Here is a 15,291-nt window from a genome sequence, read left to right on the forward strand (position 1 = left end):
AACAGGGGGGGAAAGGGGGTGTGGAGGGTACGACGAAAACCTGAACGAGAAGCAAAGGCAAAGTAAAAGAAACGGGTCCTTCCTCCCATCCCCACCACCCCAGCCCCCACCCCCACTCTCACAGGACAATAGGATCGGGGTCCTAACTGCAAACTTTAAACGTGTAAACCAGAAGCAGTTTTTACTGCAGCTCTAACTGCAAATCTGCCCCTCATCCCGAACCTAGAGCACCCAAGAATACTTCTGCCCGGAAAACATCACCAAGGTCTTGTTAAACACAAATCAGACCCATCACAAGATTCTTTTTTTCTCCCAAGTACCTGGAGGATCCATTTCAATATAAAATATCAGTTCTGTCGAATAGGGCATCATCACCTCCCTCCAGTCTGCGTCATCGCGGTCCATACTCCACACCGTATTGTACATCGCGCTGTCAGGGGCAGGTCGTCAGAAAATATATAGAAAGCATATATATTCTTTATCTGATATTTTAAAAATCTAAAAATATATATCTGTAAAAGTCCCACTGGAAAATGTACTTCGGGGTTTCCAACGGCCGGTACAAGTCCAGCCAACTAATAGGACGAGGACGGGGTCCTTCTACCCTCTCCTCCGGCATCAAACAAAATGCCCCCGGAATGTTCAATCTACGGGCTTTTCTCCTCGAAGGGATACAGAGAGGCTTGGGGGGGGTGGGGGGAGGCGAGGGCAGAGGTGTTAAAAAGCGGTTTTCCAAAAATCTCTTCTACACAGTCGTTCTGCAAAGAGAAAAGCTCCTATAGCCTTCAAATCTTTCCGCGGAAGCCACTTTCGTGTCCTTCGAGAGGCAGAATGGAGAGGGGGGGAAAAGAACGCGTTGCAAGAAAGGTGGGGAAGTGACAAAGAAAAGAATAAAAAGGGGGTTGGATATTGCGTTCAAGTTTCGGGGTCCCACTGGTCTGCAAGGAGAGATCCCCAGGGGCCGGGACCCGGGCTTCGTTCCGTTCGGACTCGGAACCGAAGCTGCCGCAGCCTTGGGATGGGGTCCTGTTCCAGAGTCCAGTTATCTCTGCTTGGCCGGACGCTCCCGCCGGGCTGTAAGCGAGCCCGCCAGCGTCTGATCCCCTCACGCTCTGCCCTGACTCCAGCCACTAGAGTTTCATTTTAACGGCGCGGAGGGGGACACCCTCCCCCGCCCCCAAGCTCCCCCGCTGAGGCGCCACCCAACCAGGCCGAGCAGGGGGGACGGCCAGCATCGACAGTGCTCCTTCCACTCTATCCTCCTCGAAGTGTTGGAGTTTCTGTCAGGTGCCTGAGACGGTGTGAGTCAAACTGTCCTCTGCCTCAGCTATCAATTCTCCCCATCGCTCCCTAGGCCTCGGCTCCTTAACCCACCAACCTCTCTTCCCCCCCAAGCCTTAATCAGAATGGTAGGGCCCGGGCGCTGGCTGCTCGCCAGGAGTCAGTGCCTGGAGCACGCGAGCCGGGCCGGGAGGGAGAGGCGAGCAGAAAGGAGAGGAGGGGGGGGGGAAGAGAGAGTGAAGTGGCTGGTGATTGGCTTAGCCGGGTTGCCGGAGCCCGGAGCCTGCGTCTTTTGTCTGCCTTGCTCCAGCAAAGGAGCGGGAGACGACTGCGCGCCCCAAGCGGGCCAATCAGGAGCCAGCCGGCGCCGGCCGGTGTGGCGGCGATTGGTCGGAGCCTAGTTACTAAGCGGGACAAAGGCAGAAGGGGGAAAGAAAAGAAGAGGAGGAAAAAAAAAAAGAAAGAAAGAAAGCGCAAACGGCGGTTACTGACAGGCTGGGCGAGCGCTCGGGGGCTCAAGCTGCCCGGAGACAGGCGGGGCTCCCGCTGAGGCTCGGTCCGCTCGGACGAGTAGAAGAGGGGGAGGACGGGCTGGCGCGAGACACCTCTGCCCGGAGACTGGCCGCGGGGGAGGGGAGCGGACCGAGAGGGGAGCGTGCTGTCACTTGGCGGGACGCGCGGTCTTCTGGCCCTTAGGATGTCCCCGGGCAGAGTTCTTCCCCCACGGACCTCTTCCCCTTGCTTGGGACAGCCCGCCCCACCTCACCCACCCCCCATGATAAGTTGTCAGATAAAGCAAAGGTCCCTAAAGCCAACTGCTGGACCGTTATTGCTCAGTGAGAGGACATGCCCGTGGGCCCCGTGCAGCAGTCCCGGCCGCTAACCTGAGCCCGGCCTCGATTTCTTCCCTTGAGCAGTGAGGCACTTCTTAAGGAGGCATTTCGCAGTTCCTCTGCACAGTTCATCAGGACTTTTGAACCCAGGGGGAACTCGCCACACCTGAAATAAACAGTGGAGCACCACAGCAGGCCCCTCAACTCGAGGGCTCTAGCCAGGAAAAAAAGAGAAAAGCCTTGCAATTACAGCGCGTGTGTGAGTTTCGAAATAAATCACAGGTGGAATCTCGCCAAAAGAGCTCTATTCTGTTCCCCCCGACAGACCCTCTTCCACGTATACCTAGTCCCTCCCCCCATTCTTAAAGTATGAAATGCTGAATACTTTCACGCATTTCAGAAACTGCTAATTAACTTGCTAGGGGTGGAAGGTACAGTAGCATCTCTTGAAGGTTGTGCCTGAAATTGCCGCTTTTCATACTCTGCAATACAGTCAAGAGGCCAAAAACTGCTCCATTTCCTCTTTACACAGGAATAACAAAGCCTATTGTGTTTGGGTTGACAACCTGATTTAAGCCCTAGCAAAAACTACCGCGAGTGGCTCTGCTATATTGACATGCCTGCGGGAAAGTTGCCACATTTCACCCTCAACCTCCTCAAGTGGTTCTGCCTTCCTTAAAAGTGCTCTGACTGTGAGTTGAGACAGTTCCTGGGAGCAGTCAAAATGTGTATGGACTGCTTATAAAGTCATGGGTTGAAAAGAGCCAGGAAGAAGGAATGGACCAGACTGTGCTGAAATTACATACCAGGGTTCTTAATAGACTTACTTTCTTACATTTCTGAAATTCAAATGTGATTCAGGAGGCAAATCTACCTGGGACAGGGCACATTAATTTGAATGTCCTGGACCATTCATCAGATAGAAGATGCTGGAAGATCAACTCCCAATTTGTGGCTGGCTTCCCAGCAGCCTCTTTACTTCGTGGTATCTGGGAGCCAGAAGTACTCACATTTGATAACTCAAAAAGCAGAGCAATCAGTCAGGGCAAGTTGCTTTATTTTTGTTCACGGGTGTCCCTGTGCATTCCCAAACAAAATGAAGGTGAAGAGAGGAAGTGTGGGAAAGATAATGTCTTTCAGATTTCCATAATAGCTTTTGTGTGGACCAGTTCTCATGGTTTGGTGGTGGGGGTTCAATTTTCAATTCACAGAACAATCACCCAGGCCCTCCCCACAACTAAGGCTTTGGGAGATGCGGTAAAGAAGCAGTCCAGGTTCGATCCACGATACTGGATGCTTGGGGCTGGTGCACGGGGATGACCCAGAGGGATGGTACGGGGAGGGAGGAGGGTTCAGGATGGGGAACATGTGTATACCTGTGGTGGATTCATGTTGATATATGGCAAAACCAGTACAATATTGTAAAGTTAAAAATAAAATAAAAAATATATGCTACTACTACTAAGTCACTTCAGTCGTGTCCAACTCTGTGCGACCCCAGAGACGGCAGCTCACCAGGCTCCCCTTTCTCTGGGATTCTCCAGGCAAGAACACTGGAGTGGGTTGCCTATTTCCTTCTCCAATGCATGAAAGTGAAAAGTGAAAGTGAAGTCACTCAGTCGTGTCCGACCCTCAGTGACCCCATGGACTGCAGCCTTCCAGGCTTCTCCGTCCATGGGATTTTCCAGGCAAGAGTAATGGAGTGGGGTGCCATTGTCTGAGGCTGCTGCTGCTAAGTCGCTTCAGTCGTGTCCGACTCTGTGCGACCCCATAGATGGCAGCCCATCAGGCTCCCCCGTCCCTGGGATATATATATATAAATAAAAATAATAAAAAAAAGAAGCAGGAAAGTGTATAATGTGTGCTCCAAACTGACATACACAGTAAAGCTGTGTGATTCAACCTTGCCACCTAAGATCATATGACCCAGCTGCCCAACAAATAAACCTTTGAATAAGAGGCCTCTGAAGAATAACAGTGATGCAAGAGGTAAGGATGAATCAAGGGGAAGCACACTTCTTTCAGATGGACTTGAACCAGTGCCCTGCCATGGTGGGAAGCGCCTGTCATATGATGCTGGCTTTACTTTCCTTCAGTTGAGAAATAGAAGTGAGGTTCTGACTACTTGTCACCAAACTGCCTCAGGCTTTTTGGCAAATGTTAGCTCTGGTGCCCTGGACCATTTCCATCCTGGAGAATTATATTTGGCCTGGGTGTGGATTAAATTCAGCTCTAAGAGCTCAAACTCCTGGGTCACCACCGGCTACTTTGAGAACTGGTTTTTTTTCCCATTTGCCGCCCTCCTTTCTCTTTTAAATTTAGTGTTAGGTAAATCACAAAATCTGCCTTGGAGATTACCTTCAGATTTATGCAAGCTACTTAGTTTATTGTGAAACACTCTGAAAATGAAAAAAAAAAAAAAAGCCACTTAAGTACTTAGAATTAATATACCTTTCTGTGATTCCAAATGGACCAGGTGTCCTTCACATTTCACCCTGGTCTGGTCTTGCTGTGAAACAGTTCTAATATGCTCTGTTTCCCCTCTGTATTTCAGAGATGGATGAAATATGTCTTCTATGCACTGAATATAGGCTATGATCTCAGAGCTCTCTGTGCCAGCAGAATCAGCCTGGAACTCAGCCAAAAGTTCTTCGTGATTAAAGGTGCCATCTGAGCACACAATATTTTTTTTAAGTCTTGCAAAATGGAAACATACTTTTATTATTTTAAGGTCACTGGCTTTAACACAAAACTGGCTTTAGCCTTTGGGGAAGGATCACTGAACTCAATTCCCCTCTTTTTCTTCCTTTCTTATCATCTTCCCTTGACCACATGTCTTCTGATAAGGCCAAGTCCATGCAGCTAAATAAACTCAATAAATGGAATAAACAAGAAAACTCTACAAATTATATCAGTTGCAGATTTCAGGACCTCCCCAACCGCGTGCCTTATAAGTTAGGGAATATCAAGTTTTTGTGGAAAAGTTTGCCTTTAAAATGTAAAAAAAAGCAGTGCTAGTGGATCTTCTAGAAAGACATCTTCACTAGGGATTGATCATAATCTCTTGAGATGATGGTGCCTAACATCTTGTCTTTACTTTTTTTTTTTCCAGAATGATACTCCTTTTATTTGGCATTTGTAATTTTTTATCTCTCCTCTATATCTGTCTTGAAACTTGGGGAAAGGGTAAATCCTATCAACCCAAGGCAGTGAGAAATTATGACATGAGATGAATGAGTGATTTTCATAGAAGTGGCATTTCTCCAGATGCTGCTCAATTCCTGAGTTTATAGGGCTCTCTTTTAGGGCTTCTTCAGACTCAACACAGTATATAGATCTCCCCACTTTGAGTTCTTTTTCAGCTTTGGGGATCACCAAAAACAGCAGGTCTCTCTCTAGCCTAACATGCTCGCCTCTTTTTGGTGTCTACCCTACTAGCAACACAATGTCCACCTGGACGGTGTGTTATACTGCTGCTGCAAACTTCCCCTCCATCAAGGCAACAGCTTTCAGTTCGGCTCTCACCAGGAGAGAGAGAGCAAATGAGATCCAAATGACAGGAACAATAGTCCAGGCTGTTTCACGAGGGCAGGGCTCAAACAGGGCAGGCAGCTGGTGAGCTCTGTTATCTCGTTTAATCTCCATAACCCTGAGAAGGGCTGTATTTTTATTTTCATTGTGTGTGTGTGTGTGTCTGTGTTAGTCACTCAGTCATGTCCGACTCTTTGCGACCCCATGAACTGTAGCCCGCCAGGCTCCTCTGTCCATGGGGATTCTCTAGGCAGGAATACTGGAGTGGGTTGCCATTCTCTTCTCCAGGGGATCTTCCCCACCAAGGGATCGAACCTGGGTCTCCCCCATGGCAGGCGGATTCTTTACCGTCTGTGCTACCAGGGAAGCCCCGTTCTCATTTTAGAGATGAGGAAATTGAGACCCATAGCTGTAAGGAGACTGGTTCAAAGTCACACAGCCACTTAGTAGCAGACCCAGGGTTAGAGCCCCAGGTCCTGACAACCAGCAAAAATGCCTTTCCCACTACATCACACAGCTTCTTTCTCCCCTTCATTCACTTAGCAAATGTTTACTGATGCTTCTAAACACGGGGGATAAAAAAATGAGTAAGACAAAGTGCCTAACATTGATTCCTCCAGATTCCTCAGAGGAGGAGTCCAATTATATACCTGTAATTATAGAATTTCTTTTCCATGGGGATGGTCTTGATCTCTGTCTCCTGTACAATGTCATGAACCTCAGATCATAGTTCATCAGGCACTCTATCTATCAGATCTAGTCCCTTAAATCTATTTCTCACTTCCACTGTATAATCATAAGGGATTGATTTAGGTCATACCTGAATGGTCTAATGGTTTCCCCTACTTTCTTCAATTTAAGTCTGAATTTGGCAATAAGGAGTTCATGATCTGAGCCACAGTCAGCTCCTGGTCTTGTTTTTGCTGACTGTATAGAGCTTCTCCATCTTTGGCTGCAAAGAATATAATCAATCTGATTTTGGTGTTGACCATCTGGTGATGTCCATGTGTAGTCTTCTCTTGTGTTGTTGGAAGAGGGTGTTTGCTATGACCAGTGCTTTCTCTTGGCAAAACTCTCTTAGCCTTTGCCCTGCTTCATTCCGTATTCCAAGGCCAAATTTGCCTGTTACTCCAGGTGTTTCTTGACTTCCTACTTTTCCAGTCCCCTATAATGAAAAGGACATCTTTTTTCGGTGTTAGTTCTAAAAGGTCATGTAGGTCTTCATAGCACCGTCCAACTTCAGCTTCTTCAGCGTTACTGGTTGGGGCATAGACTTGGGTCACTGTGATATTGAATGGTTTGCCTTTGAAACGAACAGGGATCATTCTGTCGTTTTTTAGATTGCATCCAAGTACTTTTGTCTGGGGAGGCCTTACAAATAGCTGTGAAAGGAAAAGTGAAAAGCAAAGGAGAAAAAGAAAGATATAAGCATCTGAATGCAGAGTTCCAAAGAATATCAAGAAGAGATAAGAAAGCCTTCCTCAGCGATCAATGCAAAGAAATAGAGGAAAACAACAGAATGGGAAGGACTAGAGATCTCTCCAAGAAAATTAGAGATACCAAGGGAACATTTCATGAAAAGATGGGCTTGATAAAGGACAGAAATGGTATGGACCTAATAGAAGCAGAAGACATTAAGAAGAGATGGCAAGAATACACAGAAGAACTGTACAAAAAAGATCTTCATGACCAAGATAATCACGATGGTATGATCACTCACCTAGAGCCAGACATCCTGGAATGTGAAGTCAAGTGGGCCTTAGAAAGCATCACTACAAACAGAGCTAGTGGAGATGATGGAATTCCAGTTGAGCTCTTTCAAATCCTGAAAGATGATGCTGTGAAAGTGCTGCACTCAATATGCCAGCAAATTTGGAAAACTCAGCAGTGGCCACAGGACTGGAAAAGGTCAGTTTTCATTCCAGTTCCAAAGAAAGGCAATGCCAAAGAATGCTCAAACTACCACACAATTGCACTCATCTCACACGCTAGTAAAGTAATGCTAAAATTCTCCAAGCCAGGCTTCAGCAATATGTGAACCATGAACTTCCTGATGTTCAAGCTGGTTTTAGAAAAGGCAGAGGAACCAGAGATCAAATTGCCAACATCCGCTGGATCATCAAAAAAGCAAGAGAGTTCCAGAAAAACATCTATTTCTGCTTTCTTGACTATGCCAAAGCCTTTGACTGTGTGGATCACAATAAACTGTGGAAAATTCTGAAAGAGATGGGAATACCAGACCACCTGACCTGCCTCTTGAGAAACCTATATGCAGGTCAGGAAGCAACAGTTAGAACTGGACATGGAACAACAGACTGGTTCCAAATAGGAAAAGGAGTGTGTCAAGGCTGTATACTGTCACCCTGCTTATTTAACTTCTATGCAGAGTACATCATGAGAAATGCTGGGCTGGAAGAAGCACAAGCTGGAATCAAAATTGCCAGGAGAAATATCAATAACCTCAGATATGCAGATGACACCACCCTTATGGCAGAAAGTGAAGAGGAACTAAAAAGCTTCTTGATGAGAGTGAAAGAGGAGAGTGAAAAAGTTGGCTTAAAGCTCAACATTCAGAAAACGAAGATCATGGCATCTGGTCCCATCACTTCATGGGAAATAGAGGGGGAAACAGTGGAAACAGTGTCAGACTTTATTTTGGGGGGCTCCAAAATCACTGCAGATGGTGACTGCAGCCATGAAATTAAAAGACGCTTACTCCTTGGAAGGAAAGTTATGACCAACCTAGATAGCATATTCAAAAGCAGAGACATTACTTTGCCAACAAAGGTTTGTCTAGTCAAGGCTATGGTTTTTCCAGTGGTCATGAATGGATGTGAGAGTTGGACTGTGAAGAAGGCTGAGCGCCGAAGAGTTGATGCTTTTGAACTGTGGTGTTGGAGAAGACTTGAGAATCCCTTGGACTGCAAGGAGATCCAACCAGTCCATTCTAAAGGAGATGAGCCCTGGGTGTTCTTTGGAAGGCATGATGCTAAAGCTGAAACTCCAGTACTTTGGCCACCTCATGCGAAGAGTTGACTCATTGGAAAAGACTCTGATGCTGGGAGGGATTGCGGGCAGGAGGAAAAGGGGACGCCAGAGGATGAGATGGCTGGATGGCATCACTGACTCGATGGACGTGAGTTTGAGTGAACTCCAGGAGATGGTGATGGACAGGGAGGCCTGGTGTGCTGCGACTCACGGGGTCGCAAAGAGTCGGACACGACTGAGCGACTGAACTGAACTGAACTGAACTGAATTATAGAATTACACTATAATAGAGAAACTGACAAAGTACTTTATGAGCCCCCAAAACAATGATGATCTCTGCCCACATGCAGCTGAGTAAAGGCTTCCTAGAGGAGGTGGAAGCCTCCCTAATTTTTAGCCTGCCCTAAACTTACATGGTCTCTTTACTTCTCAGTTTGTCAGATCCATTTGATTAGCTCAAAACCTGAAAAAGTTTCACTGAAAACTGACCCAAAGATCAGATCACCAGTCTCTCATTATTTTTAATCGGACTGCAATAGCCCTCATAATCTCCCTGCTTTGCTTCTTCTGATCCATATTCTACAAAGTTAGATTGATGGCTCTAAATAAAAAATCTGGACATGTCACTCCCTTGCAGAAACTGCCCAGTGCCCTCAGGATAAGGTTTCAGTCTCTTAGCCTGGCATTCAAGGCTTTGGTGGTCTAACCCCTGCCTACCTCTCCAGTCTTCTCACACATTTATTTCTTCCCGTCCCTCCTAAGAACTAGCTATATTGAAATACTGCAGTTCTCAGAACAGTAGGAAATTTCTCCTCCATACAACACCCTCCACTTCAAAGTGGCAAACTCCCAGTTCTGTGCATCTAATCTTGAAGATTGTGCTCACTCAGTCCCCTACATTGGCCTCTGTGCAGCCCTTAGCAGACCACATTCAAAGTGCCTGTTTCCAAGTCTAACTCTCCCCTCTAGCTCTTGGAGTTCCTCAGGGGTGGAGAGCATGTCCTCAAGCCGTCAGTGCCCTGCATCAGGCCTGGTGCACAGTGGGTAACCAGTGAGTGTTCTTTGAGTGAATAAACGAAAATCACAGGAAGAAATGAAACCCTTCAAGAAGGTTCTGGGGCAGTCTAAATTCAAGTTAGCCTGATAATCTTTTCTGTAGTTCCTCAATTGACTCTCATGTATTTAAAAGAACAAAAAGAAAATTTTAAATTATACAGTTATTGGTTACAGAAGTACAAGGGGCAGATGGTGATGCCCTGCTGAGTGCCTCTAGGTCTTCACTGGAGACACTCAGTTCCACTGCCCTTTTATTTTATCAGCTGTGAATTGTTTGCAAAATTCCAAGCAGCTTGTAGGAAATTCAGAAAAACTCAGCAGCAGGAAGAGAAGCTGGTTTCATTTTCCAGTCCAGCTCATTTCTGAAATGTAACACCATATAGGGCTTTAAAGTATGCTCACTTTCTGTGGTCATTATTTCAATAGTTTGAAACAATTTGTAGTTCATGTCTGCTTTCTGGAAAGTGCAATAATCTCCCTGTAATTCTAGGCTCTCAATCTAAAAACTGTCAGATATTTCACTGTTAGAGGGCAAAATCAGTCCAGTTCCCATATCAGACAATTTTGGTTTAAAAAAAAAAAAACTAACAGCATTTTTCATTGATTCTATGAATCACCTCACCTCTATGAACAATAAAATCACAAACAGCCTTTAGAAATATTTTATAAAATATATGTATTCAAAGAAAAAGTCTTTTTGCAGCCTCCCCAGACACCTCTAGGGCTTCCCTGGTGGCTCAGATGATTAAGAATCTTCCCACAATGCAGGAGACCTGGGTTTGATCCCTGGGTTGGGATGATACCCTGGAGAAGGAAATGGCAAACCACTCCAGTGTTCTTGCCTGGAGAATCCCATGGACAGAGGTTGCAAAGAGTCGGACATGATTGAGTAACTAACACATACATACACTCAGACACTTCTGCGTGGGCATCTTGGGAAACCTGGGAAAATGATGCAACCTCTAGAGCTTAAAGACCACCATTTGAGTAATAAAAATACCAGCATGGAATGTAAAAGGCCTGGTCATGTGTGTGTTCAGAGCTAAGAATTTGATTGAAAAATGATACACTCATAATTACTTTCTTTTAATTCGAGGGTAGAAACTACCTTGTATTCTGCTCATCTTATGCTTCTTGCAAAGGAATCAGTCTACACAGATCACTATTATTTCCCAAACTTCATCCAGGATCCTGTTTCTCCCTCTCTCAATACCAATGTGTGAAATTCTAAATTATGCAGTCTTGTTGTTCAGTCACTAAATTGTGTGCAACTCTTTGTGACCCCATGAACTGCAGCATGCCAGGCTTTCCTGTCCTTCACCATCTGCTCAGGTTTGCTTGAACTCATGTCCATTGAGTTTGGTGATGCCATTCAACCATCTCATGCTCTGTCATCCCCTTCTCTTCCTGCCTTCAATCTTTCCCAGAATCAGGGTCTTTTCCAATGAGTCAGTTCTTTGCATCAGGTGGCCAAAATATTGCAGCTTCAGCTTCAGCATCAGTCCTTCCAATGAATATTTAGGACTGATTTCCTTTAGGATTGACTGGTTGGATCTCCTTGCTGTACAAGGGACTCTTAAAGAGTCTTCTCCAGCACCACACTTCAAAAGCATCAATTCTTCAGCCCTCAGCCTTCTTTATGGTCCAACTCTCACATCCCTACATGACTATGGGAAAAACCATAACTTTGACTAGAGGGACTTTCGTTTGCAAAGTGATGTCTCTGCTTTTCAATATACTGTTTAGTTTTGTCATAGCTTTTCTTCCAAGGAGCAAACATCTTTTAATTTCATGGCTGCAATCACCATCTGCAGTGATTTTGGAGTCCAGGAAAAAAAAGTCTGTCACTGATTTCTTTGTTTCCCCATCTATTTGCCATGAAGTGATGGGAAGTGAAGTGAAGTGAAGTGAAGTCGCTCAGTCGTGTCTGACTCTTTGCGATCCCATGGACTATAGCCTACCAGGCTCCTCCGTCCCTGGGATTCTCCAGGCAGGAATACTGGAGTGGGTTGCCATTTCCTTCTCCAGGAGATCTTCCCAACCCAGGGATCGAACCTGGGTCTCCAGTATTGCAGGCAGACACTTTACTATCTGAGCCACCAGGGAAGTGATGGGACTGGATGCCATTATCTGATTTTTCTGAATATTGAGTTTTAAGCCAGCTTTTTCACTCTCCTCTTTCAACTTCATCAGAGGCTAAAAAAAAAAAAAAAAAAAGAGGCTCTTGAATTCCTCTTTGCTTTCTGCCATAAGGGTGGTGTCATCTGTGTATCTGAGTTTACTGATATTTCTCCCAGCAATCTTGATTCCAGCTTGTGATTCATCCAGCCCAGCATTTCACATGATGTAGTAGGCATATAAGTTAAATAAGCTGGGTTACAATATACAGCCTTGCAGTATTCTTACCTAGTTTTGAAGCAGTCTGTTGTCCCATGTCTGGTTCTAACTTGCTTCTTGACCTGCATACAGGTTTCACAGGAGACAGGTAAGGTGATCTGGTATTCGCATCTCCTTAAGAATGTTCCAGTTTGTTGTGATCCACACAGTCAAGGGCTTAAGTGTAGTCAATGAAGCAGAACTAGATGTTTTTCTGGAATTCTCTTGCTTTTTCTATGATCTAATGGATGTTGGCAATTTGATCTCTATTTCCTCTGCCTTTTCTAAATCCAGTTTGTACATCTGGAAGTTCTCAGTTCACATATGATTGAAGTCTAGCTTGAAGGATTTTGATCATGTGAATTTGCTAGCATGTGAACTGATTGCAATTGTGTGGTAGTTTGAACATTCTTTAGCATTGTCCTTCTTTGGGATTGGAATGAACACTGACCTTTTCCAGTCCTGTGGCCACTGCTTAGTTTTCCAAATTTGCTGGCATATTGAGTGCTGCACACAGGATTTGAAATAGCTCAGCTGAAATTCCATTGCTTCTACTAGCTTTGTTAATAGTAATGCTTCCTGAGACCCACTTGACATCACACTCCAGGATGTCTGGCTCTAGGTTAGTGACCACATCATCATGGTTATCCAGGTCATTAAGATCTTAGAGCTAAGTGTGTGGGCTAAGTCACTTCAATCATATTCTGACTCTTTGTAACCCTATGGACTGGGGCCCATCAGGCTCCTCTGTCCATGGGATTCTTCAGGCAAGAATACTGGAGTGGTTGCCATGCCCTCCTCCAGGGATTTTCCCAACTCAGGGATTGAACCCCTATCTGTTACAACTGTTGCACTGGCAGATGAATTCTTTACCACCTGGCGTGCTGCGATTCACGGGGTCGCAATGAGTCGGACACGACTGAGCGACTGAACTGAACTGAATTGAGGACCACCTGGGAAGTAAAGGCGCCTAAGATCCTGGGAATAGAAGTAAAAGCACCTTAGATATTCCCAGTATAAGGAGCTAGGAGTTCAAAAGCAATATATTTTCATATAGTGAGCAAGAAAAAAAAAGAAAATACAATCACGAAACCATTTGGATGTTGTTTTAGAGGCTGTGAAGAGCTCCAGTACTATAGTCCTTTATTGTTCGGTGCAGAAAAGAAGTCAGAGAGAAGCAAAGTGACAGATAAGAAGTGATTTATTAGAACAGGAGGCTTGTGAGGCTTATAAGCAGGCAGGCAATGGGGTGTCATGCCCCCAAAACTTACTGGGCTATAATTTTATAACCTAAGGAAAAGTGGGGAGAAAGAGAACTTCTTTGTCTTTCTTTAGTAGACATCATGCTTTCATCATCAGCTTCTCCTCAAGGTTGGGCAGGGGAGCTTTTTTTGTCCCTATGCGGTCAAGCTAGGTCCACAAATTATTGTTTTTTATGTGTGCAGAGAGCATGTCCTAGGGATCATTAACTTACTGAGCTCATTGGGCAGGATGTAAGGCTCATGCCACCATTGTTTTATTGTTTGGGAGCGTTCTTGTGCTTCTGCTAGATGGTTGGTGCTTCTGTTGGTGGTTGCTAAGTAAGCCTACTTGGTTTTGTGGTTAAGCAAGCCTGCTTTCTTGAGTAATTGTTAACTTATAGGGGTCTCCCATATTTTTTCTACTTACAATCCCCTGGGGAGATTTACTATTTAATCACCTACTTTGCCCCTTTATTCTGTTGATATCATTGTCCCCTTCAGGTGTTTACCCTCGTATGCTTAAAAGAGGGTAAGGGGCAATGATCAATCATTAGTTACTTCCAGCTGAGATGAGGCATAGGCCTGCCTAGGGAAGGAGTAAAGCACCTTGCTGACTGTCCCTTCTATACTGGGAGAATTTCAAGTCAATGTCACTCTGGTTAGCATCATCCTTTTAGTCCTCTTAGATGTAAAACACTGGAGGATGAGTCCACAAAAAAGATATAAGTGAAAAGAAATACAGCAATAACCATTAGAAAAGTTGTTAAAGGAGATTTTATCCATGATTTTGAAGATCTAAACCATTTCCCCCATCACTTAAAGCCTCAATCTGTTTGTTTTTGGTTAGTCTCAGAATCTCAGTGTTTTATATTAATACCTTAGGGTCTATGACGGAGAAGGCAATGGCACCCCACTCCAGTACTCTTGCCTGGAAAATCCTATGGACGGAGGAGCCTGGTGAGCTGCAGTTCATGGGGTCGAAAAGAGTCGGACACATGAGCGACTTCCCTTTCACTTTTCACTTTCATGCATTGGAGAAGGAAATGGCAACCCACTCCAGTGTTCTTGCCTGGAGAATCCCAGGGACGGGGGAGCCTGGTGGGCTGCCGTCTCTGGGGTTGCACAGAGTCAGACACGACTGAAGCGACTTAGCAGCAGTAGCAGCAACAGGGTCTATGGAGTCTTTTATTTCAGTTATAGATTTAATCTGTTTTTAAAAATTTTGTGTTAATATCCTTTGGTGATAAGGGTAGCTTCCTTGTCCCTCGAGACACAAAGTGGCCCCTAATCTAGTTAATAAGTCCCTTTCATTAGAGAAACAGGACTATCAAGCACAAACAGAAAGGAATAAAGAAACAACCAGCCATTGATATGACACAAAAGGGGTCCCAGAAAAGTGTGCCCTTGTCTCTTTCTTGATACTCCCACTACATATTTCTTATAGTTGTTAAGGTTTCCAATACTCTGGGTTAAGACCAAGAAGGCTAGACCAGCGTCTACGAGAAATTTATCAAGTGGCTCACCCCTTCAGTGTCCACATGAGGCTCAGCATTAGTTATGTAGATGGCCCCACTAGGCAGAGCCACTTTTGGCCTTGGGCCTCATTAGTATTTTGATTGTGAAACCATTAAAGGCTGAGGGGCTCCCATTGCTCTCTGGCATCTGGGGCATTCCCTCTGTCAATGTCCTGGCTATTTGTAAAGGGCGCATTGATCACAGTATTTCCTCCAGTGTCCTTTCTGTCCACACAGGGCCTACTGATTTTCTTTGGATACACATGGGCCTTGTGGTCTACCACAGCCAAATGGGCCTGGAAAAGCCAGCCTCCCCTTTGGTGGTCTCTGAGTGGAGAAAGCCATTGTCATCATTGGAGCCTTTCATTTATCCCTCTGGATGCATTCAGCCTTTTTGGCCATATCCGCATTATTGAAAACCGAATAAGCCCATTGGAGCAAATCGCTCTTAAGGAGTCTGAGGACCCACAG

The 15,291-nt window shown here is 45.3% G+C and overlaps 1 protein-coding gene across 2 annotated transcripts in view; it reads right to left on the bottom strand.

Moving 5' to 3' along the window:
• The window catches only part of PIK3R3 (phosphoinositide-3-kinase regulatory subunit 3), a 107,190-nt gene extending 104,739 nt beyond the window's left edge, over nucleotides 1-2,451 (bottom strand). The window contains exon 1 of one of the 2 annotated variants that reach the window (XM_086386351.1): nucleotides 2,166-2,451. Coding sequence is in view for 1 of the 2 variants with exons in the window: in XM_086386343.1 (XP_086242469.1) it covers nucleotides 321-426 (106 nt within the window). In the remaining variant the exon portion in view is untranslated. Of the gene's footprint in view, nucleotides 1-320; nucleotides 1,991-2,165 lie in introns of those variants that run through there. The other variant, XM_086386343.1, reaches the window with a different exon arrangement.
• Between the last annotated feature and the right edge of the window lie 12,840 nt (nucleotides 2,452-15,291).

Source organism: Bos grunniens, chromosome 3 (assembly GCF_055505025.1).
Source record: "Bos grunniens cultivar Pamir isolate PY7600 chromosome 3, Bosgru_T2T1.0, whole genome shotgun sequence".
NCBI lineage: Eukaryota > Metazoa > Chordata > Mammalia > Artiodactyla > Bovidae > Bos > Bos grunniens.